Source organism: Notolepis coatsorum (genome assembly GCF_963971535.1).
Source record: "Notolepis coatsorum genome assembly, chromosome: 3".
NCBI lineage: Eukaryota > Metazoa > Chordata > Actinopteri > Aulopiformes > Paralepididae > Notolepis > Notolepis coatsorum.
This window is the reverse complement of record NC_140167.1, coordinates 149,647,800-149,670,571: the sequence shown is the minus strand read 5'-3', so window position 1 is coordinate 149,670,571 and position 22,772 is coordinate 149,647,800. Positions and strand designations below refer to the sequence as shown.

At 43.7% G+C, this 22,772-nt stretch overlaps 1 protein-coding gene across 1 annotated transcript in view; it reads left to right on the top strand.

Annotated features, from left to right (window-relative positions):
* erbb4b (erb-b2 receptor tyrosine kinase 4b) overlaps positions 1 to 22,772 on the top strand; it is a gene marked incomplete at both ends in the record, with an annotated part of 1,077,000 nt that overhangs the window by 1,009,263 nt on the left and 44,965 nt on the right. Inside the window, 2 exons of the mRNA XM_084311407.1 lie at positions 14,129 to 14,204; positions 16,954 to 17,100. Coding sequence (XP_084167533.1) covers positions 14,129 to 14,204; positions 16,954 to 17,100 — 223 coding nt within the window. The remainder of the gene's footprint in view (positions 1 to 14,128; positions 14,205 to 16,953; positions 17,101 to 22,772) is intronic.

Here is a 22,772-nt window from a genome sequence, read left to right as displayed (position 1 = left end):
ACAGCAATCACCTATCGGCTAACAGAGGAAACACCAGTAAAGGCTAACAGAGAGAGGAAACACCAGTAGAGGCTAACAGAGGAAACACCAGTAGAGGCTAACAGAGGAAACAGCAATCACCTATCGGCTAACAGAGGAAACACCAGTAAAGGCTAACAGAGGAAACACCAGTAGAGGCTAACAGAGGAAACACCAGTAGAGGCTGTAAAGTTTTAGAATGAAGACTCCGACACATTGATTCCAGTTTGACTCTTTACTGAACATTTCCAAGTTTACAGACACATTCCTGCTGTTATGGCTAGAACTACCACAATGCCAATACTCCCGCTGCTTCTCTGTATTGCAATGACAAGATCACCAGAGTGTCTTGCTCTTGAGGACTAAAACCTAGAGCGCCCTTGTTACGACCCCTGTGTGTCTAAGGGTAAAGGGCTGTAACATAACAGTTGGTTGACAGAAAAGATGGACCACGTTTGTAAACAACAATGATATTTATTGGTAAATGCAAAGGAAGCACATGTAGCTCAGGGGTGAGCCCAGGCCAAAACAACAAACAAACACCACTATACTCCAAATAAACCCAATCTAATCTATGGTAAAAGAAATTACATTACCTAAACTACTCTTACCTAACCAAAACAGGAGAAAACAATATCCAAAGGAAATGGCAGCTCACCCCATCTGTGCTTCCTGAGAAAGGAGGAGAAAAACACATTAATGATACATACAACAAAATGGAAACATAACAAAACAATCTATAGGTAACAATGCTCTCTCTGCGGCCATACAATCACAAAGGCACTTTCACTATTACAAAGGCCTATAAACAAAAAGGGATATTATCAAAGTACAATGCCACAAAATAACACTAGGCCTAGCCTCATGCCAGAGAGAGAGAAAGACTGAAGGGAGAAAGCCATGTTTTAACAGGTGTGGGGTGATCCATGATTGGGGGGTGTGGATTGAGTGTTAGAGTCTGGAAAGCCAACCACCAATCACTGCTGTGTTGCAATAATGGAAGGATTGGCCTGGCAGGGACCAATGGGGAAGGGAACAATGGCTGGAGGGAGGAAACAAAATGGAGAACACACACACATGGAGACACACACTGGGGAATATATACATTGGGATGTAACACCCCCATACATAAGACAAAAAACATGCCTACATAAACTACCAACTAAACATGTTTTTTTTTTTTTTTTTAACAACGAGATAACATCCCCGAGATAACATGCACTCCAAAACAAAGAGCTATGAAAAAACTAGCAGCAACATAAAACGAGTCCACAGCAACATAGACCGAGTAGACAGAAAAAATAGATCAAGTCGACAGCAATATACAGTAGAACGAGTCGACAGCAAAATAGAACAAGTCGACAGCAACACACAGTAGAACGAGTCGACAGCAACAGAGATTTCAACTACGAGACAGAGCATCCGCCAACACATTATCAGACCCCTTCTTATGCTTTATGCTGAGGTTATAATTTTGCACTATGAGCGCCCAACGCATGAGGCGCTGATTGTGGTTGTACATCCGCGACAGAAAAACCAATGGGTTGTGGTCGGTGTATACTACCACTGGTAATACGCTCGAACCGACATACACCTCAAAATGTTGCAACGCATACAACATAGCCAAAGTCTCCTTTTCAATAGTGGAATAGTTTAGTTGATGTTTGTTAAATTTCCGGGAGAAATAACAAACCGGGTGACTGACACCATCGTGATCTTCCTGTAATAACACCCCTCCAGCTCCCACCCCGCTGGCATCCACCTCCAGCTGGAACGGCAGGGAGAAATCTGGAGCAGAGAGAACAGGGGAACTGCATAAGAGAGCTTTAACACTATCAAATGCATTTTGACAATCAGCTGTCCAAATGAATGGTTTGGACGGGCTACACAGGCTAGTGAGAGAAGTGACGACAGAAGAAAAGTTCCGGCAAAAACCACGGTAATACCCAGCCATCCCAAGGAATCTACGCAATTCCCGCCTAGTAGTAGGCACTGGAAAAGTTGTGATTGCAGATATTTTTGCATCCACCGGACGCACTTGGCCTTGTCCTACCTGCTTACCAAGATAGGTAACCGTAGCCTTGCCGAACTCACACTTGGCAAGGTTAAGGGTCAGGGAGGCTCCAGCCAAGCGGTCAAAGACAGTTTGCAAGGTTGTCATGTGGTCACGCCAGTTGGTCGAATAGACAACCAGGTCATCGAGATAGGCATTACAATTTGGAACACCAGCCAGGACTAGGGTCACCAGTCGCTGGAAAGTGGCCGGGGCATTACGCATTCCAAAAGGCATTACAGTATATTGCAAAAAATTGTCAGGAGTAACAAACGCAGAGATTTCCGAGGCACGGGGGGTCAAAGGGACCTGCCAGTAACCCTTTAACAAATCTAGTTTGCTAACATAGGTGGCAGATCCAAGGTTGTCAATACAATCTTCCATGCGGGGCAGTGGGAAGGAATCAGGCACGGTGACAGCATTTACCTTTCGGAAATCAGTACAAAATCTAGGAGTTCCATCCGATTTGGGAGCTAACAAGCAAGGTGAACTCCAGGGACTGCAACTTGGCTTGGCTAAACCATGTTTTAACAAATAGTCAACCTCCTGTTGCATCATGGCCCTCTTGGTGATGTTAACACGGTATGCATGTTGCTTGATAGGCACAGCATTGTTAACTTTAATATCATGGGCCAATACAGAAGTACAGGAGGGAACATCACCAAACAGAGCCAGGTAGGCCTGAATCAAATCTGTGATGTCCTCTCGCTGCTCCTCAGGTAAGTGTGCTAAGTGAGTGGGCAGGTTCAATAACATCTCAGTGTTGGACAATCTAGCACCCTGATGGGCTGCATTGCGCAACTCCAAGCCATCTACATCCTCACCACTAACGTCAGGAGAGTCCGGAACTATTGGAGTTGAGGCAACAGCAGAGACGGCCAATCCGGCTGTCTGGTCTGAGGTCTTCACCTGCACACTATCTCTGGAAAAATATGGTTTAAGCATATTGATGTGGCAAACACGAGAGTGACGTTTACGATCAGGGGTGCGAACCACATAGTCTGTATCACTTATCTTTTTGTCTATTGCATACGGTCCGGAAAAACGAGCGGAAAGAGCAGAACCAAGGATAGGTAACAGGACTAGAACCTTATCACCTGGCTGGAAAGATCGAGAAACAGCTTTCTCGTCATAGTGCCGTTTCATAGTTCTCTGGGAAGAAGAGAGCGCTTCTTTTGCGAGAGAGCACGCCTGATGCAGTCGCTCTCGAAACTGGCTAACAAAATCTAGAACATTAGTGGGTGTGCTGGCACCCTTTGACATGAACCGTTCTTTAAGAACTTTCAGAGGCCCTCTAACAGTGTGCCCAAAAACGAGCTCAGCAGGACTGAAACCAAGAGACTCCTGTATGGTCTCTCGCGCAGCAAATAGAACAAGGGGGACACCCTCATCCCAATCTTTCTCTGTGTCTAAGCAATATTTACGCAGCATGGACTTTAAGGTCTGATGCCAACGTTCTAGAGCCCCCTGAGTTTCAGGGTGGTAGGCACTGGACACTATATGTCGGATACCCAGGGACTGTAACACTTGCTCAAATAACCTAGACAGGAAGTTGGTGCCTTGGTCCGTTTGTACTACCTTAGGCAGTCCAAACGTGGAGAAGAACTTCGTCAAAGCCTTAATTATTACAGGCGCTGTAATTCTGCGAAGAGGGATAGCCTCAGGGAAACGGGTGGCGGTACACATTATTGTCAACAAAAACTGATTGCCGGCTTTGGTCCTTGGCAACGGACCAACACAGTCAACTATGACATGTTCAAATGGTTCACCGACCGCTGGTATAGGACAGAGGGGAGCAGGTGGAATTACCTGGTTTGGCTTTCCGGTGATCTGACAAGTACTACAGGTACGACAGTACTGTGCTACATCGGACTTCAAACCGGGCCAAAAGAAATGTTGAAGTATTCTGTTGTACGTTTTAGTGACTCCCAAGTGTCCAGACCAAGGGTGGTCATGGGCCAAGAACAGTACATGCTGACGATAAACTGCAGGGACAACAATCTGATAAACAGTGCTCCAGTCTGGTACCTGATCTGGTAGCCCTATCTCCGATTGTGCATGCTCTGCCAGTCTAGTACCATGGGACCTCCATGTACGCATCAAAACTCCTTCATCCACAAAATAAGAATGCAACTCTCTCCTCTGTTCCGTTTCAAGAGAAGAGAAACATTTTGCAAGAGAAGGGTCAGCCTTCTGGGCAGTAATTAGCATTTCACGAGTAACGGGTAACTTCAATGCGTCGGAACTAGTTACAGTTGTCTGTGGGGGTACCTTACTATGAGTCGGTGGTTTGTCAGCGGTATCAGAAGTTGGAGCCAGCAACTCCTCCCTGACAAAGGCTGAAGCAAAAACAGAGTCAGACAAATTAATTTCATCACCTCTCTTTTTCAATTGAGCACGAGTGACAACACTTGCAGAAAAAACTTCAGGGAAGTTCTGTGACAAGTCATCAGGCAGAGAATCTGTGTCTGGGTGATCCAACACTTCCAGCACAGCGTTCACCTGTCCTCCAGCTAAATCATTTCCCATGATAAAGGAAATGCCTTTAACTGGCAAGGAAGGTCTCACCCCTATTTTAAAGAAACCAGTGACCAAATCAGATTGTACATGAATACAGTGTAACGGGGCTGGCACGAAACCCATCTCAATACCTTGAACTAGGACACTAGAACCACAGGAAGATTTCTCAGACAGAGGTAGTACATCAGATAGGATAAAGGATTGTGAGGCTCCAGTATCTCGTAAGATCTGAACTGTACACTGATCTTTTGGATCCCCTGTCAAGGAAACTAAACCCTTGGAAGTAAATGGCCTGAAACAAGGATCGAGAACATCCTGATCATTGTGCATCGGTTGATCGGAATCAGGTGCCATTTTAATCAGACCAACCCCTTTGGGTTGTCTAAAGTTCTGAGAGGACGGTTGCTGCTTACGTTTCAATGTTAAACAGTCAGAAATAACATGACCAGATTTATGACAGTAGTAACATGTCCGCTCCTCTTTTGAGCGTGGAGGTGACATTCTTGGTCGGGGGTGTGTGAATTCTGAATGGTTGGGGACAGAAGGTCTCTGAGAGAAATCATGGGGGGGAAACGAGTCACGCCTATCTACAAACACAGTTTTATGGGTTAGCGCAAACTCATCAGCTAATACAGCAGCTTGCTGCAGAGTGGACACTTTCTGCTCACTCAGGTAAATTACAATACGCTCTGGCAAACGATTCTTAAACTCTTCTAATAGAATGAGTTCTCTGAGAGAGTTAAGATCTGAGGCCTTGCTTGCTGCACACCATTTATCAAAGAGAGTTCCCTTCTCTCTAGCAAACTCTACAAAGGTCTGGTTGACAGCTCTCTTGTGACTGCGAAACCTCTGCCTATAAGCTTCGGGCACAAGCTCATATGCACAAAGGATGGCAGCCTTCACAGTATCATACAATAGACTATCTTCTAGGGAAAGTGTTGAACAAACCTCTTGGGCTTTACCAGTCAATTTGCATTGAAGCAACAAAGGCCAGACCTCTCTTGGCCAGCGCAATGAAGCAGCAATACGCTCAAACACATTAAAATAAGTATCAACTTCTGTCTCTCGGAACGGAGGCACCAAAGCAATGTGTTTACTTATATCAAAAGTGTGTGATGAATAAGCTGTGGAGGAGGACATACCCGGGCCTTGTGGAGGAGTCGGTGTAGCAGAGTTGGATCCACTCCTTAGGACTTCCAGCTCCAACCTCCGCAGTCTGAGCTCTTTTTCCACTTCATGCTCAAGCTCCAACCTACGAATGTTAACAGCCCTTTCATTTTCTGCCTCAAGCTCCATTCTACGAAGCCGATACTCCGCCTCACGTGCTTGTGCCTTCTCCTGAGCCTCCATCTGGAGACGTGCTATTCTAACCCTGACCTGGGCCCCTTCTCGAGACCCAGTTGACACAGGAGAGGTCAAGTGAAAATGTGGCAATGTGACGTTCACACCTGCCTTTTCAGCACCATGGGCTTGCTCCTCAGAAGGCTGTGCTTCCGTAGGTTCACCAGGAGGACTTGCATGTTCATCAGAGACCGCAGGTAAAACAAGCGTCCCCTGCTCCAACAGCTTATCTACCACAAGACACCTGATATCCTGCTTAAGATGCTTTTGTTGAACCGAGAGTTGAAAATGTGTGGCAATCTCCACTAAGTCTGCCTTGCGGCAGCTATCTAGCGCTTCCCAAGTAGGACTGCTCAAGAATTTCCCCAGATCAAAAGTACTAACTGCCATTTTTTTTTTTACACAAATGCCATTTTTACACACAAATCAATTAATTACTATACAAGTGTAAACAAACACAGTTCACCAAATCCATCAACCAACAATTGAACACGGGTTACAAAATCCCGGACGAGCCCCCATTTATGTTACGACCCCTGTGTGTCTAAGGGTAAAGGGCTGTAACATAACAGTTGGTTGACAGAAAAGATGGACCACGTTTGTAAACAACAATGATATTTATTGGTAAATGCAAAGGAAGCACATGTAGCTCAGGGGTGAGCCCAGGCCAAAACAACAAACAAACACCACTATACTCCAAATAAACCCAATCTAATCTATGGTAAAAGAAATTACATTACCTAAACTACTCTTACCTAACCAAAACAGGAGAAAACAATATCCAAAGGAAATGGCAGCTCACCCCATCTGTGCTTCCTGAGAAAGGAGGAGAAAAACACATTAATGATACATACAACAAAATGGAAACATAACAAAACAATCTATAGGTTCAAGTTCAAGTTCAAGTTCTTTAATGGTTGTCATACAGAAGTACAGAATACTTTCATACAAAATGCTTCTTACTGTTACGCTCCAGAGACTGTGCTAGACAAGATAGTATCAAATAACATAATAACATAATATAGCATGAATTTAGAAGAAGAATGAGGTCACAGTTGTTCGGTATAGACATATGTACAATGTTCTGAGTTACCATATAATATACAATACACAATACTATGCAGTGTACTAATGTACAGTACTATCTAGTGCAAAGCAGAAGTGGGATGAGGTACAATTTTAGGTACAATTTACAGTAAGGTGTACGAGTTGTAGTGCAATCCTTCATCCATAAATATAAAGTGTGGGGAGTGGGTGCTACAGTGTGTTTGTTTAAAGTGGGTGTGTGCTATAAAGTGTGTGTAGTGGGTGCTACAGTGTGTTTGTTTAAAGTGAGTGTGTGCGTGTGGATGTGTGTGCTATGTGTGTTTGGTGGTTGTTGTTGTGTAGTGTTCATTCATTGTTCGTTTAGCAGCCTGATGGCCTGGGGATAGAAGCTACTTCTGAGTCTTTCTGTGCTCGCCTTGAGACTCCTGTGTCGCTTGCCTGACGGCAGCAGTTCAAAGAGGCAGTTGTTCGGGTGGCTCGAGTCCTTAATAATTCTCTTAGCCTTCCCCTTGCAACGCTTGTTGTAAATGTTCTGGAGAGTGGGGAGCCCCCCTCCAATTGTGCGTTCGGCTGAACGTGTCACTCTTTGTAGTCTGCTTTGGTCTTTTGCAGTGCTATTCCCAAACCAGGAGGTGATGTTGCCGGTCAAGATGCTCTCTATTGTACATGAGTAGAAGTTCTTAAGGATCTTCTGGCTGACTTGGAACTTCCTTAGGCGCCTGAGGAAGTAGAGGCGTTGTCGTGCCTTCTTCACCACACTGTTAATGTGTATGGTCCATTTCAAGTCCTCGGATATGTGGGCTCCGAGGTACTTGAAGCTGTTGACTCTCTCAACCGGTGCCCCGTCGATGCTGAGGGGGCTGTAGTCCTTGACCCCCGACCTCCTGAAGTCCACAATCATCTCTTTTGTTTTGCTGACGTTCAGGGAGAGGCTGTTTTCCTGGCACCATCCCGCCAGGACCTTGACCTCTTCCAGGTAGGCCCTCTCGTCGTTGGCAGAGATCAGGCCCACCACCACTGTGTCGTCAGCAAATTTGACGATTGTATTGCTACTCCGCTGAGCCACACAGTCGTGTGTGTACAGGGAGTAGAGGAGGGGACTCAGAACACAGCCCTGGGGGGCCCCTATGTTGAGGGTGATGGATGAGGAGGTGCAGTTGCCTGCTCTCACCACCTGGGGTCTGCCAGTCAGGAAGTCCAAGACCCACTGGCAGAGGTCATAGCCCAAGCCCAGGTCCCTGAGCTTGGCTATGAGTATGGAGGGGACTATGGTATTGAATGCCGAGCTGTAGTCGATGAATAGCATTCTCACATAGTTCCCCTGCCTCTTGTCCAGGTGTGATGCTGCTGTGTGCAGCACATGGGATATGGCGTCCTCCGTGGACCTGTTGGGGCGGTATGCAAATTGCAGGGGGTCCATGTTGATGGGGAGGGAGGAGCAGATGTAGCCCTTTACTAGCTTCTCAAAGCACTTCATGGCTATGGAGGTGAGAGCTACAGGGCGGTAGTCGTTGAGGCAAGCAGGCTTGGATTTTTTGGGTACAGGGATAATAGTGGACTTCTTCAGGCAGGTGGGGATGACAGCCTGTTCTAAGGACAGGTTAAATATGTCAGTGAATACTGGGGCCAGTTGGTCGGCACAGACTTTTAGGACGCGGCCGGGGATGCCGTCCGGACCTGCTGCCTTCCTGATATTCACTTTTTTAAAGGTCCGCCTCACCTCATGCTCTGTTACCCTGAACACTGCGCCTCCATCAGCAGCCGACCCCCCCCCCCCCCATTGCCGAGGCTTGTGAGCTGGTGTTGTTATTACCAGCATCAAACCTCGCATAGAAGGTATTGAGGTCGTTTGCTAAGGAGATGTCATTGTTCAGTTTGAGGGAGGCGCCTTTGTAGTCTGTCATCGTTTTGAGCCCCTGCCACATAGCTCTAGAGTCAGCTTGTTCAAACTGGAGTTCAATTTTATCCCTGTAGCGCCGTTTGGCCTCTGACACTGTCCTCCTTACGTTGTGTTGCGCCACCTTGTGGTCATTCATGTTGCCTGCCACTAGGCCGTCATTGTATGCTTTGGTGCGCTCTCTCAGAGCTTCACGGACGGATTTGTCTACCCAGGGTTTTTGATTTGGGTAAACTTTCATTTTGGTAGTGGGGATTGTTTCTTTCACCCTAGTACAGACATAGTCCAGCACTGTCTCCGTGTAGGCATTAATGTTATCTGTGTCGCGGAATACAATCCAGTCTGTGTTGTGGAACACTGACCGGATCGTGTCCTCTGACGTCACATCCCATTTCTGCACCTCTCGCGAGACTACGGGAGTACTTTTAATTCTTTGTCTGTACTTTGGTGTAAGGAAAATGGATGCGTGATCTGACTTGCCAAAGCCACTATCAGAATGAGCCTTGTAGCCACCTTTAAATTGCGTGTAACAGTGATCTAGGATGTTACCGCCTCTGGTGTTGCAAGTCACATGCTGGTAGAAATCAGGCAATACCTTTCTCAGATTGGCGCTATTGAAATCTCCCAGTACTAAAATGGCGGCGTTAACGTTCGTCGCTTGTATATTATTTACCTCGTCGTGGAGTCTGGAGAGCGCGGCGTTGTTGTTGGCTTGCGGTGGAATATACACTCCGACCAGGACGATCGCCGTTAACTCCCTCGGGAGGAAGAAAGGACGACACTTGATGGTTATATATTCCAGTTCTGGGGAGCAGTAGTTGGATAATTCCTTCACATTCGTTGGATCACTCCAATTTTTGTTAAACATGAAGGCAATACCTCCACCACGTTGTTTACCGGACTCTGATTGTGTCCGATCCTTCCTATGGATAAAGAAATGATCCGTTGGTTGAATCGCGTGATCTGGAACCTCCGGTGTTAGCCAAGTTTCGGTGAAGCAAAGGACATTGCAGTCCCTAACGTCTCTTTGATATTGAATCCTTGCTCGGATGTCATCCAGTTTATTGTCTATTGATTGTACATTGGCTAGCAATATACTGGGAAGTGGTGTACGGTGTCGTCTGGATCTCAGCCTGTTTCGGATCCCAGACCTTTTTCCTCGACGTCTTTTCCTGGGGTCTAGGAACAAAGGATCCGGTCCTAGTCTCCGGAGGATTTCTTCCGGCCATTGATGTGGTTCGGAAAGTTGATCCAGCGAGTAATCCAGTTGGTAAGTTTCCCGTAATCCAATGTCAATGATTGACTGACGGTCATACACATATAATGCACCAACAGTTGGTGCAAATAAAACTCCTAATACTATAAAAATTTACAAAATAGAGCACAGTCTCGTCGGAGCGATCAGAAAGGCAGCCATCACAGCAGCGCCAAGTTGTTTCAATGCTCTCTCTGCGGCCATACAATCACAAAGGCACTTTCACTATTACAAAGGCCTATAAACAAAAAGGGATATTATCAAAGTACAATGCCACAAAATAACACTAGGCCTAGCCTCATGCCAGAGAGAGAGAAATACTGAAGGGAGAAAGCCATGTTTTAACAGGTGTGGGGTGATCCATGATTGGGGGGTGTGGATTGAGTGTTAGAGTCTGGAAAGCCAACCACCAATCACTGCTGTGTTGCAATAATGGAAGGATTGGCCTGGCAGGGACCAATGGGGAAGGGAACAATGGCTGGAGGGAGGAAACAAAATGGAGAACACACACACATGGAGACACACACTGGGGAATATATACATTGGGATGTAACAGCCCTCTATAGGTCAGAACTAAACATTACCAAGCTCACTGAACATTATGAACATAAAGTCAACTCTGTGAACCATGGACATTACAGAGGCTAACAGAGGAAACACCAGTAGAGGCTAACAGAGGAAACACCAGTAGCCTATAGGCTAACAGAGGAAAACATAAGTAGGCTATATAGGCCATGCGGCTCTTTAGCCACTCTGCTCTGGCTCCCGTTACAAAAAATATATATATAGTTTAAAGGGGAACTATCTTATAAATGGCCTTTTTCAGTGTTTAGCATTGTTTCCTAGCTATGTGGACTTATATTAATAGGATCTATGTCTCTAATTCTCATATTGGCGCATTCTTCCAATTCTCCTCTCACAATATTCACCCTCACTGAACTGAGTCATCTGAAAATGTGCATATCTGTGATGTCAGAGATTTCTCAGCTGCATAATAATGTGGCAGTTGATGTGGCAGTTGGCACCAGGCCACACAGTGGTTGGAGCCCCCCCTCCAAACGGCTTAAGATCGTGAGGTAGAAAAATGCTGTTTTTGAGTACTTGATTAGAAATACAAAACAATGAATTTTTGGGGAAAAAACGTACAGAGGTGTTCCATAGACTCACAGGAATTGTGTAAAAGTGCCCAAATAGTGAAAGAAATAGTAAAATAGTTCCCCTTTAATTTTAATTTTAATTTTTGTATCTCTTATTTTGGAGATCAATGTGATACTGTGACACTGAAATAAAAAATATTTCGTCAACTAAAATATTTCATCAACTAAAATATACAGTATGTCATGCCCCGCGCCTCTCCCTGCCGTCTGCAGGTGGCTAATCTTGAGTTTCCGACCCCCAGTAAGCTAACCATGGATAAATCCCAAAAAAGGAAAGTCCGAGGAAAATAGAGGGTTTAATTCAGCGTGGACAGATTCAGTTGCTTTCACGACTAACGATGCAGGCTTACCTGTATGTCTGATATGTGGTGAGAAATTTGTGAACAACAAAATTTCTTTTTATTTGATACATTTTCCACAAATAAGGGAAGGACTCAAATATACCTGCTTAGTTCAGGGTTTTATTTCAAAGTAGGTCTACAGATGCCAGTGTTTTTTCTCCTCTTCTGTGTTTTATTTCAAAGTAGGTCTACACATGGTAGTCTTTTTTCAAAGTGGACTACTTTTTATTTGATAAATGTTCCACAAATATGGGAATGACTCAAATATACCCGCATAGTTCAGGGTTTTATTTCAAAGTCGGTCCACAGACACCAGTGTTTTGTCTCCTCTTCTGTTTTATTTAAAAGTAGGTCTACACATGCCAGTCTTTTTTCTCCTCTTCATAAGAGTTTGATGTTTTACTTTGTTATAACAGGTAAAAACAGCAATACAATGTCAAACATTTTATTTTTGTTGTTTTATAATATCATTAATGCAACAAACTGTGTGCTATAAGTATAAAGTAAAATAAATCGCAAATTACTTTGGGTGTGCAATCGTCAGGCGTTGTATGCAAAATGTGGGGTATGCTTGGGGATAACTATATATAAAACGTTATACTGTGTTATCTTCATTTTAAGGTTAATAGGTTTTGCGGCTCCAGATGGATTTTATTTTGTGGGAGGGGCTATAGGCTAACAGAGGAAACATCAATATAGGCTAACAGAGGAAACAACAGTATAGGCTAACAGAGGAAACAACAGTCTAACAGAGGAAAAAACAGTATAGGCTAAGAGAGGAAACAACAGTATAGGCTAAGAGAGGAAACAACAGTATAAACTAACAGAGGAAACAACAGTATAGACTAACAGAGGAAACAACAGTATAGGCTAAGAGAGGAAACAAGGGCTAACAGAGGAAACAACAGTATAGGCTAACAGAGGAAACAACAGTATAGACTAACAGAGGAAACAACAGTAGGCTATAGGCTAACAGAGGAAACAACAGTATAGGCTAACAGAGGAAACAACAGTATAGACTAACAGAGGAAACAACAGTATAGACTAACAGAGGAAACAACAGTATAGACTAACAGAGGAAACAACAGTATAGACTAACAGAGGAAACAACAGTATAGACTAACAGTGGAAACAACAGTATAGACTAACAGAGGAAACAACAGTGGGCTATAGGCTAACAGAGGAAACAACAGTATAGGCTAACAGAGGAAACAACAGTATAGACTAACAGAGGAAACAACAGTATAGACTAACAGAGAAAACAACAGTATAGACTAACAGAGGAAACAACAGTATAGACTAACATAGGGAACAACAGTATAGACTAACAGAGGAAACAACAGTATAGGCTAACAGAGGAAACAACAGTATAGACTAAAAGAGGAAACAACAGTAGGCTATAGGCTAACAGAGGAAACAACAGTATAGACTAACAGAGGAAACAACAGTATAGGCTAACAGAGGAAACAACAGTATAGACTAACAGAGGAAACAACAGTATAGACTAACAGAGGAAACAACAGTATAGGCTAAGAGAGGAAACAACAGTATAGGCTAACAGAGGAAACAACAGTAGGCTATAGGCTAACAGAGGAAACAACAGTATAGGCTAACAGAGGAAACAACAGTATAGGCTAACAGAGGAAACAACAGTATAGGCTAACAGAGGAAACAACAGTATAGACTAACAGAGGAAACAACAGTATAGACTAACAGAGGAAACAACAGTATAGACTAACAGAGGAAACAACAGTATAGACTAACAGAGGAAACAACAGTATAGGCTAACAGAGGAAACAACAGTATAGACTAAAAGAGGAAACAACAGTAGGCTATAGGCTAACAGAGGAAACAACAGTATATAGTCTATAATGTTGTTTCCTCTGTTAGCCTATAGCCTACTGTTGTTTCCTCTGTTAGTCTATACTATAGACTAACAGAGGAAACAACAGTAGGCTATAGGCTAACAGAGGAAACAACAGTATAGACTAACAGAGGAAACAACAGTATAGACTAACAGAGGAAACAACAGTATAGGCTAACAGAGGAAACAACAGTATAGGCTAACAGAGGAAACAACAGTATAGACTAACAGAGGAAACAACAGTAGGCTATAGGCTAACAGAGGAAACAACAGTATAGACTAACAGAGGAAACAACAGTATAGGCTAACAGAGGAAACAACAGTATAATCTAACAGAGGAAACAACAGTAGCATATATGCTAGCAGAGGAAACAACAGTAGACTATAGGCTAACAACAACAACAACAGTAATTGGATTATGAACATAAAAGTGAAGTTAAAACTCCTAAAGTGATATAGGCTAAGGATGAATTATATGAATGCTGCAATCTGAAGGGCCCATATACTGTTTCAATGGAATTGCTTGGGAACAGCTTGGACTGTAGACTGTAGTGGATTTAAAATGTTTATGTTAAACTGAAACCCTGTGTTTCTCTGAGAGTTCCCTACTCATAAAATGTATCTCTACCTGTCAGATGCCCATCAAATGGATGGCCTTGGAGTGTATCCACTACAGGAAGTTCACGCACCAGAGTGACGTTTGGAGCTATGGTAAGCCTGAACTCTCCCTTCAAAGAGAAAAAAAATGTTCAAGACAGCATACAGGGGTAAGGAAAATTACCATACAGTAATTATCTTCTCTAAGTAGTCCATATCTACTTCCATGTCTACTGCAGAATGGCATTTAGCTTGCCTGTAGCAACACACTCCTTCAGCTTAAACCTGGACAAATAAGCGATATAATGTAAAATGGTTGAGGGACAAAAAACATAGCTGTAACTGGACTCTTGGAAAAGAGTCCAAATTAAATGTAAATTTAAATCGAATTAAAATTATATTACTATAACAATACATATTGAATTAAAGTAAATCACTGCATGCATAGGCTACAGAGCCATGTCAGCAAGATTTGAAGATGTAAAACCAATCTCTACATTTACATTTAGTAATTTAGCTGACACTTTTATCCAAAGTGACTTACAAGTTCTGTACAACAAGTCAGCAGGAAGGGTACAACTCTGGCAGCTAAGGGTAAGTGACATTGTTTGTCAAACAGTGTTGAACTTGAGTGCTAGTCTTGAGTGCATAGTAGTATTTTATTAGCATAGTACGCAGGGCTTGACGTTAACACCGGCCACCGGCCAAATGCTGGTAGAATTCGGCTGTGGCTGGTAACTCCGTCATTCTACCGGCCACAGTGGCCGGTGACTTTCTTTCTATGAAAAAAAAACATTGTAGTCTACAAAAGGCATCGGCAATAATTAAGTCAATCCAAGTGATAGTACATAACACTACAACTCCCACAACAATTCGGAAAAGTGCATTCCCGGCCAGATCCTGGTAGTGGTGCTGTCTCGAGAATGGAGTACTCCTTGTTTTCAGACCGGATGCAAATCTTTTTCATTCGGGCCTACTTTTTCTGTTAGCGTTAAGCTATGCCTTCATCAGATCGCATGGAATACCTTTTGCGACGCCGAATTCAGTATGCAGTAAAGGAATATAGCATCAGCCAATGGACATATCGATCTACCAGATGGCGATCAATAACTGGGAAATCCTTTTTGGGATCCAACCGGCCACAGGTAAGAACGATTTCACATAGATTTCATGCTGATCAGGCCTTGTTAGCATAGCCAACCAGCCGATGAATGAATGAAAACTTTATTTAACAGATTGCAGAATGGGTACAATACAGTACGGCTCAATACACACAATTGTTAAGGGGATGCAGACCAGAGAAAGACGTTTGTCTTGTTTACATCAGGGTCCCTCATTTTCTATTTTTAGTGATATTTATGACATACACAACATACATGACATCATGACACATCAGTGTATGATGCTACAATAACGAATGTCGTTATTGGTAATCAATAATCAGAAACGATGTTCCCCCCCCCCCCTTTCATGCATTCATGGTGTAACATGATACCGAGCATATGCATTTTGATTTTAATCATATTCATCATCACGCTATAAAATGGGAACGTATCGATGAAAAAATTATTTAGTGTGATGATTTTTGGCTGGTGAAAATGCTGAGTGGCTAGTGACTTTGGAAAACCACTAGCCACAGTGGCTAGTGAGCCAAAAAGTTAATGTCAAGCCCTGATAGTACGTAATAATATAGGCATGATAGATTACTTAGTAGCAGAGTGCATAATAGTAAATGGTTAGAATTTCTTTATTTTTATATATATTTTTTATTTCAGATATTGAGATATAAGAAGAGAATAATCTCTCTTCGGTTTCATTTATAAAATAATTATGGGGTGGAGGTTCATTTGAATTACAATATTTAAGGTGATCTGCGACTGAAGCTCTTTTAACTAAGTCATTAAGAAAGCAATTTTCAATGGTAATGTGCAAAATGGGTCATATCAAAGAGAATTGCGTGTGTTAAGAGTTCCAGTGTTTTCTTCAATGGCTGGGGGCTACTATCCTCTCTGCTAATTATCAGAATTGTCTCTGCTAATCACTCATTACCTCATTAACAGTGGTGTAATTAAGGAGGTGGAGGAAGAGAAAGTTCAGACTAAGGCCTTGTCCAGTGTTGTTTTTGAATATGTAGCATTTTCTACCCATTTTGGCCTTTCGTCCACAACGCAAACTGCGTTTTCGGTCACTGAAAACTGACCTTTTTGAGATAATGAAAACAATTTGTACCAAGCATTTGGAAGTGACATCCTACTAGTTAAGGAGTGAGTACATTCTGAGTTACAGTGTTTTGTTACTTACCCTTAGCTGCCAGAGTTGTACCCTTCCTGCTGACTTGTTGTTGTACAGAACTTGTATGTCGCTTTGGATAAAAGTGTCAGCTAAAATGACTAAATGTAAATCTAAATGTAAAAACCTCAGTTTTCAAAAATGCACGTGTGGACGGGTGAAACCGGAGTTTATGGAAAACGCTGACAATGGTCCACACGTACTGTATACAGACATTTTTGAGAACATAGTATTTTCCCTGAATTTCTTTTTACGTCCCGTCCACACAATAACAAGTTTTAGGTCATGTCATCAAGTCATTTCATGTCAGAGTTTTTGCGTTGTGTGCACAGCGATACTTTCTAAAACACCATTGGTGTGGAGGGGACTATTTTATTTATGTATTTATTTTGTATACAAAAAATACCTGTGTACATGTAGACAAGGCCTAAGTGTTGACTTCCAAGACTCCAAACTGATCATTCTATATTTATTTTCTTCCGTGCTCCCCTCACCTCCTCTAATCTCTCTCCTCTTCTTCTCTCTTCTCAACTCCATTCTCCTCCCCGCAATTCCTCTCCTCTCCGCCTCCTAGGGGTGACCATCTGGGAGCTGATGACATTTGGGGGGAAGCCTTACGATGGTATTCCGACCAGAGACATCCCAGACCTGCTGGAGAAAGGCGAGCGGCTGCCTCAACCACCCATCTGCACTATCGACGTCTACATGGTCATGGTCAAATGTAGGTTTAGCTCTTATAAGACCTTACTGGCTCATGCACTCTCCATTATAGCTGCAGTAATTACATATAACTTTAATAAGACCACTGATTTAATAAGAGGCCCTAGTGAGGAAAAAACAGCTGAAGTTTATGTAACAGATGTGTTTCCCAGACCAGGCTGCAGAAACAAATTAGTGGGGGGGCATAAAATGTTCTTGGGGGGGCACAATGGTTTTTCAACACAGGTTCCCTTTTATACGTTTCAGCTGGGACAATGGCGCTGTGGCTTCCTTGGCGCTGCCCACGGTGCTGAACTAAACAGCAGAGAGGCAATTGAAAAATCTAATTTCTCTCTATCTTTTTTTTTTTTTTTGATCTTTTTCCCCCTCCATTTTCCTCCGATTTTCTCCCATCCCAATGTTAGTCGTATGCCAATTCACAACCCCTTCCTGGTCGCTGCGCACTTACCCCCCACAGTCAGATCATCTGGGAGAGTGGAGGCTACCACGTGCTTCCTCCGACACACGTCCAGCCAATCACCGCTTCTTTTCACCTGGCAGCGCGGATTCTCACTGAGAGGGCGTAGCGTGTGGGAGGATCACACTATCCCCCTCAGGTCATATCCGTGCTTAGCAGGCGCCCCGACCGAACTGTAGGAGTCGCTGTTTACAACGACCCGGACCCACCCCGCCAGCTTCTCCCACCCTCTAATACAGCCAATTGTATTAGTGTGGACGGCCAGCCAAGCTGGTGACAACCCCGGAGCTGTGAGCTGGATTCGAACAGGCGAATCCAGCTCACAGCTCCGGGGTTGGTGACGAACGCAATCTCCGCTCGGCCAAATTTCTCTCTATCTTAAGAACATTCACTTATACAAAAACAGACTGAACGGATATATATAACAGACCTGCTGGGGCAGCGGACTGAGAGCAGGGGACACAGACAGGCTGGATAATATGGTCAGGAAGGCCAGTAGCGTGGTTGGGGTGGAGCTGGACGCCCTAGCGAGGGTGGCGGAGAGGAGGAGCCTTGCTAAGCTCCAGGCCATCAGGGAAAACCCCTCCCACCCACTATACACAGACTTGGCTGACAGGAGGAGCATGTATTGTTATAGGCTAACACTACCTAAATGCAGCACTGAACGGCACAGGAAGTCCTTCATTCCGACAGCCATCAGACTATACAATGCATCACTGTGCCTCACTGCATCACTGAGCACAGAGTGACAGTTACCATCTTCCTGGACTCTTACTTTTTAAACAGCACTGTGCAATATTACACCTACTGTAGACTTCAGTATATTTTTACTGTATTTATTTACTGTATCTTTTATGCTATTTTTATTCTATTTCATTTTATTCTATTCTTAGGCCATTTTATTTTGTTATTCTTATTTGTGACTTGTTCTGTCTAAATGTTTAATGTTGAGTGATTTGGAGTGTCAAATTTCCCTCAGGATAATACATTTCTATTCTATTCTATTCTATATCTTTGAAAAGTCTCCATTTATTCAACACTTCTGAATTCACTGACGAACAGAACTGAACTGGCAAAAATAAGGTGCATAAAAAAGCAAACAAAATTCCTCCACAGGCTACTCACCATCATTAGTAGAGCGGCAAGCGACGTTTGGGGACAGAGTGAAATCTTCTTAAAACACTGCCCCTCCACTCATTCCTGAACTTTTTTGTTAAGTCCTTCTCAAATGCCAACTGAATTAAATTGGCCTTGCGTCGATGAAGCATACTAAGACGATGGTCTGTAAAGATGTTCTTGAGGGTAGAAAACGAATTCTCACAGAGTGCCGTGCTAGCTTCAGTAGTGTTGTTGTTGACATCAGTGCCCAGTAGGGCTGTCCCCGACTAAGAATTTGGATAGTCGACTTTGATTGACAAAAAAAAATAAAAAATTACCAGGGTGGGCACAGCTGACTCAGTGGGCGGGCCCGGCCCCCCAATGCCCGCCCATGGCGCCGGGTCTGGTGTTTCCCACATGCGCAAAAGCATGCGCGACCACAGGAGTAACGTAAAACACAAGTTTAGCCCATGCAAGAGTGCATATACTGTACCATAAGCACGTGCTCGTGCTTTAAACTGATTGGTGAATGTGAATGTTGTTTGGTCACAATTGCCAGCTCATGGTGGGGTTGAAGGTCTGCTTGCACTGTTGCACCGTTCTAATGTTTGTATTAAGGACATCTTAAACAGACAGTAACATGTAAGCTATTGTAAAAGTTATAACTTTTCTTTTTGTTAGTTTTTTTGGAAGGGGGAGGGGGTCATGGCTGAAGTAGCATTGAATTAGCCATTTGTGATCACCACTTCCTCTTCCTCTTGGTGTCGAGACTGAAAACACCTGTTCTCCTATCTGTATCTTACCTGTACAACTATATAGGTTAAAGTAATGTCACATCGTACCTGTACAAGTAATGTCACATATTAGCTGTGCAACTATATAGCTTAAAGTAATGTCACATCTTACCTGTACAACTATAGGTTAAAGTAATGTCACATTGTACCTGTACAACTATATAGGTTAAAGTAATGTCACATCGTACCTGTACAACTATATAGGTTAAAGTAATGTCACATCGTACCTGTACAACTATATAGGTTAAAGTAATGTCACATCTTACCTGTACAACCGTATAGGTTAAAGTAATGTCACATCTTAGCTGTACAACTATATAGGTTAAAGTAATGTCACATCTTACCTGTGCAACTGTATATGTTAAAGTAATGTCACATCTTACCTGTGCAACTGTATTGGTTCAAGTAATGTCACATATTACATGTGCAATGGTATAGGTTAAAGTAATGTCACATCTTACCTGTGCAACTGTATAGGTTAAAATAATGTTATGTCTTACCTGTGCAACTGTATAGGTTAAAGTAATAATAATAATAATAATAATAATAATAATAATAATAATAATAATAATAATAATAATAATAATAATAATATTACATTTTATTTGGTGGCGCCTTTCACTACACCCAAGGTCACCTTACAGATCATAGAAAAATACACAGCAAGGCAGTTAAAAGTCAAGGTTAAAAATAAAACAAACAACAGGGAGTATTAAAAAAATGAAGTTAAAATAACAAACAAACAAACAGCACGGGATATAGGACAGTGACAGAGGTTATAGTGAATATACGCGTTTGAACAGATGGGTTTTCAGTTGTGATTTGAATGATGAGAGTGAGTCAGACTGTCGGATATGTGGGGGCAGGGAGTTCCAGTGTCTTGGAGCCGAGCAGCTAAAAGCTCGGGCACCCATGCTGAGGCGTGAGCTGGGGATGGATAAGAGTCCAGTGAGTAGAGGATGAGTGGTGGGTGCGGGAGGGGGCATATTCATGGAGGAGGTCAGTGATGTAGATGGGGGCTAGATTGTGGAGGGCTTTGAAGGTGAGTAGGAGGTTTTTGAAGTCGATCCGGTAGTGCACAGGGAGCCAGTGTAATTGAATGAGGACGGGAGTGATGTGGTCGGATGAGTTGGTGCGGGTGATGATCCTGGCAGCAGAGTTTTGGATGATTTGTAGTCTGTTGAGGAGTTTGGTGGGAAGGCCGGTGAGGAGAGCGTTGCAGTAGTCGATCCGGGATGTTACAAATGAGTGGACCAGGGTTTCCGTGTTTGATTGGGACAGAGATGGGCGGAGTCTGGAGATATTGCGGAGGTGAAAGAAGGCAGACCGGGTGATGTTTTTGATGTGTGGTGCAAAGGAGAGGGAGCCGTCCAGGATGACACAGGCTTTTAACTTGGGGGGAGAAGGGTACAGGGAAGCCGTCGATGGTGATTTTCGGAACTGGGGTGTTTTGTGATTTGGTGAGGGTGGATTTGGAGCCGATGAGCAGGGCCTCAGTTTTGCTGCCACTTAACTTCAGAACGTTTCTGCTCATCCAGCTCCTGATGTCCTCAAGGCAGGTGGTGAGGGAGGTGGGGGGAAGGGCAGTGGTGGGTTTGGAGGAGATGTAGACCTGTGTGTCGTCTGCATAGCAATGGAAGTGGACCCCATGGTGACCAGGGGAAAGAGATAGATGGTGAATAGGAGGGGACCCAGTACTGACCCCTGGGGGACACCCAGTGAAACAGCTGAACACCCTGACTTGTGAGTCCTGAGTTGTACAAATTGTTGTCTGTCAGTGAGGTAAGATGTGAAGCAGGAGAGTGCGACACCAGTGATCCCAATGCCAACCAGGCGGTCCAGGAGTAGTAGATGGGAGGTCAAGGAGGATGAGAATGGTGAGAAGCCCAGAGTCAGCTGCACGGAGGAGGTCTTTAGTTATTTTGACAAGGGCTGTTTCGGTACTGTGTTGTGGGTGGAAACCGGATTGAAAGGGTTCATGGAGATTGTTTGTGTCAAGATGGGATTGGAGCTGTGCGGCAACCACCCTCTCAAGGGTTTTTGAGATGAAGGGAAGGTTAGAGATGGGCCTATAGTGGTTTAAGTCAGCTGGGTCAGCACCGGGTTTTTTGAGGATGGGGGTGATTGCAGCCAGTTTGAGAGTGGGGGGTACAGTTCCAGAGGCAAGGGAGGAATTTATTATGTCCGTGATCATGGGTGAAATTGATGGCAGGCAGGCTTTGACGAGGGTGGTGGGAAGAGGATCAAGCTGACAGTTGGTGGTTTTGGCTTTACGGATGAGCTCTGAGATGGTGTATTCCGATGCTGGGGTGAAGTTGGAGAGGGAGCTGATGAAATGATGGCCGGTGGTGACCATCCACGGTGGATCACATGGGGAGGTGCATGCTAAGGCCAGCTGTAGGTGAATGGTGTTGATTTTGGAATAAAAAAATTGCTGAAATGCAGTACACTGATCAGTGGAGATATCTGGAGGGAGGGTTTGAGGGGGGTGGAGTAGGTGGCTTACTGTGGAGAAGAGGACTCTGTTGTTCCCTTTACCAGTGCTGATGAGGTAAAGTGATGTCACATCTTACCTGTGCAACAGTATAGGTTAACATGATGATATCACACCACTTTTACATGTTTTTATTTGTCTATGTTATGTCTATGTGATGTGTTGTGATGTCATGTGTCTTTACGATGCCTGTATGATGCATGTCTGAACACTTCATTCCCCTACAAGGACCACAATGGAAATAAGCTCAGCTTTTTTGTGTCTATCCCTGGCAGTATTCCAGACTTCTGTCACATGTTTATTTATATATTGTCAACATTTTCATTTCAACCTTTATTATGCAATCGTCAAAAAAAAAACTATCCTTAAGAGGTTAAATCTTACAAACAAATCTGTTGAAAGAACGCCCCTGGGCCCTCATTTATCAATGGTGCGTACGCACAGATATGTGCGTAACCCGTGCGTACGATCATTTCTAAGCAAAGTGTGGGACTTATCAATTTGAACGTGTGCTTGACTTTGTGCGTATATTTACGCACAGCTCCGACCGTGCGTACCTGGCGCCCGGTGGTAGAATATGAAGACTGCAGCCTACAACGCGGAAATAAGCTTCCGTGCATTAGTTTCAACACTGGCGTGTTCAACTTCTGTATGACCCGTAATTCATTATAGTTCATTGTAAAATAGCGACAGTAGTGTAATTATTGTCAAACCCTATAAATATAGCATTTGGAATAGGTCTTTCTTTCCGAATGAATGCAGCATGGTTTATATATAGCGTTATCGGAATATACAGGGTGCACTGACTGCGCTCGCGGGGAACTGTTTTC